Raw genomic sequence first — 2,762 nt, 5'->3', positions numbered from 1 at the left:
TTGAAAATCATCCTGTGGGGTTGTCTTGCTCTCCGCATTGACTATATCCTGGGACTAAGCATGTAACCCCATTTCTTTCAATCACCTCACTGTGACCAGTTGCCAGAGGTACCTCTCTGAAGTTCAAGATTCACCTCTGCCCTGCAAAGAGCTTCTAAAGGGCAAGAACAAAAGGTGATCTGGACAGGATTTGGCATCACTCTGGGAGGAACCAAAGCCATCCTCAAAAACGACCTCACCACAGCTCTGTTCACAGACATTAGAATGGAAATGCAAATATCCATGAGCAATACTGATACTAAGTAAACTAATGCTCCACACATTTACATTCCTACGTAAAAACCTACTTCACGAGAAGAAACGCACGTCTGATGCTTTTATTTGCTGGACTGCATAAAGCCAGGGTTTCTATACATGCAATACAGACCAAAGGGTAGTGCTTCCACTAACCCCATTCCTGCAGAGCAGCGTTACGCGCCGACTTGTTTTTCCAGAAGAGATTTTGTGACATCTTCAGACATGGAAGGCAACAGAGGCAACATTTCAAAAGGCAATATCTTGGAGTCAGATATGTCTGTCCTCATAACTGTACTCTTTGAGACTTTTCTCGGGATCTCACTAAATGCTTTCATTATAGCTGTGAACTGCATTGATTGGGTCAGCAGGATTTGCTTATTGTTTGCAGAACATGTAGAGCTTGTTACTTCAACATTTAATCCTTCGTTTTATAACAGCAAGTCCAGATACTTCATGTTTGCAGGTCTGGCTTGGTTCCTGAGCACATCCAACCTGTTCTTCGCTGCCTGCTTGTCTGTTTATTACTGTGTGAAGATTGCAAACTTCAGCTGCCGTCTCTTCATCACGCTGAAACAAAAAATCTCCCAGCTCATGCCATGGTTGCTGCTGGTCTCAGTGATGATTTCCTTACTCAGCAGCCTCCCTACCTTCGTGGCCATTTATAATGTCTCAGATAATAGCTGCAACTCCAGCTGCTCACAAAACCACACAGGAGACAATGTCACACAACACAGAATTCTTTTGCACATGATTATTGTCTTTTCCTTTGGCTTTTCTATAGGTTTCACCATATTATGCATCTCAGCTGTTCTCTTACTCTTTTCACTCTGGAGACACATCCGACACATGCAAGGGAGCTCAGCTGGTGTCGGGAAGCCTAGCATGGAGGCACATGTGAAAGCAGTGAAAATGGTACTGTGGTTCTTATTCATCAATCTTATTCACTTCCTATCTTGGTTAAGCTGCATTACACTTATATTTACAACAAATATTTTTGTGCAACATTTTCTTATTCAGGTTACAATTTTTTGTCCATCGATCCATGCTCTTATACTGATTCTCAGCATTCCCAAATTGAAACAGGCACTGGCCAGGATCCTGCGCTATGTAAAATGCAAGGGCTGTGCAAAAGAGGGAATACCTTAAAACTTTCTCTGTTCCTCTGATGGAGACCATGACAACCACAGGCTTTATAATAAAAAGAATCATTTAACGTAGAAGACCTGCTAATGCAAAATGGCGCAGTGCTCTTGGACTTTCATCTACTCTTAAGAGAAGATTCAGAGAAATAAATTGAGCTACGCTGGTAGATATATAAATGACACCTTAATTTACATCCTCCTTCTTGCATGTCTGTGAACTGGTGCCTTAGTTTGCTGTTTTGAAATCCTGTAACTCAATGAAGAAATCCAGAAAATAGAGTTAAACTCTTAGGATGCAATTTTCGGTCTGTCATAACATAATCTGAAAGCATTTTGTATTGCCAAAGGGACATGGAGACGTTTGTGAGTGCTTCACAGACACAGTTTTTGACATTTCATCATCTCTGCAAGGCTGCACGTCACAAGTGAAATATCAGGCAAAGCGTCTTATGGCACAATCAGATGAACATCCCAGAGAAGAGATGGCAGTCTCACTTCCCCGAGGCAATTCAACATTCACTGGACTCTCCCCTAGAAAATCATAGCAAACACCTGATCACTGAGACGCGATAGATCACAGCATGATACGCAAAGGAAATTAGTCAAGGCACTGCCGAGCATTTGTAAGTGCATTGGACACTTACATAAATCAGACAATATTGGAAAATGAGGGCTGGAAGGGACATCAGGAGGTCTCATCTAATCTAACCCCCTGCTCAAAACAGGACCAGCCCGAACTAGACCAATCCAGCCACGGCTTTATAGAGCCTGTCCTTAACATCCTCCCGGGATGGAGATTCAACCGCCTTCTTAGGTAACCCGTTCCAATGCTTCAGCACCCTCCTAGCGAAAAAATACTTCCTAATATCCAACCTAAACTTCCTTGGCCACACTTGAGCCCATTGTTCCTTGTTCTGTCATCTGCCACCACTGAGAAGAGTCCAGCTCCATCATAGGAGAAGGGAAAAAATATTATTTGGGGGTCTGAGTACACAGACACACACTTACACCCCCACACAGCAAATAAGTCTGTGGAGGGGGAGGGGCAGGTGGAGAGGGAAGGGACAGGGGGCAGATCAAGGTCCCCACAGTGAGGGAGGATGTGGGTCAGGAGCTGGGGTGATTGGCGCCCCGAGGTGGGTTGTGGGACATTTAGAGCCTGGGCAGTTCATCCAGGGATGCAGGTGGGTTCCCGATGCTGTTTGCACTCCAGAGAAGGCACCGGGGTTATGTGCCCCTGGATTTTTGCACAGGGAGGAGGCGAGCCGCCCGCTGCTGTGGGCTGGGGCTCTGCGCCTCACTGCCGCTGACTCAGGACATGCA

The 2,762-nt window shown here is 45.1% G+C and overlaps 1 protein-coding gene across 1 annotated transcript; it reads left to right on the top strand.

The window, feature by feature from the left end:
• Positions 1 to 414: 414 nt before the first annotated feature.
• On the top strand, positions 415 to 1,443 carry LOC102369837 (taste receptor type 2 member 40-like). The gene has a single exon (XM_006028227.1). It carries the CDS (start codon positions 415 to 417, stop codon positions 1,441 to 1,443), a length of 1,029 nt encoding a protein of 342 aa, XP_006028289.1.
• The last annotated feature ends 1,319 nt before the right edge of the window (positions 1,444 to 2,762 follow it).

The sequence above is a fragment of the Alligator sinensis genome, unplaced genomic scaffold, assembly GCF_000455745.1.
Source record: "Alligator sinensis unplaced genomic scaffold, ASM45574v1 scaffold1156_1, whole genome shotgun sequence".
Classification (NCBI taxonomy): Eukaryota; Metazoa; Chordata; order Crocodylia; family Alligatoridae; genus Alligator; species Alligator sinensis.
The sequence above is the reverse complement of the archived record's forward strand: the minus strand, read 5'-3'. Positions and strand labels throughout refer to the sequence as shown.

Bases quoted from the DNA above. Each gene is read 5' to 3' on its own strand.
- LOC102369837 (XM_006028227.1), top strand. From the start codon at position 415: ATGCAATACAGACCAAAGGGTAGTGCTTCCACTAACCCCATTCCTGCA.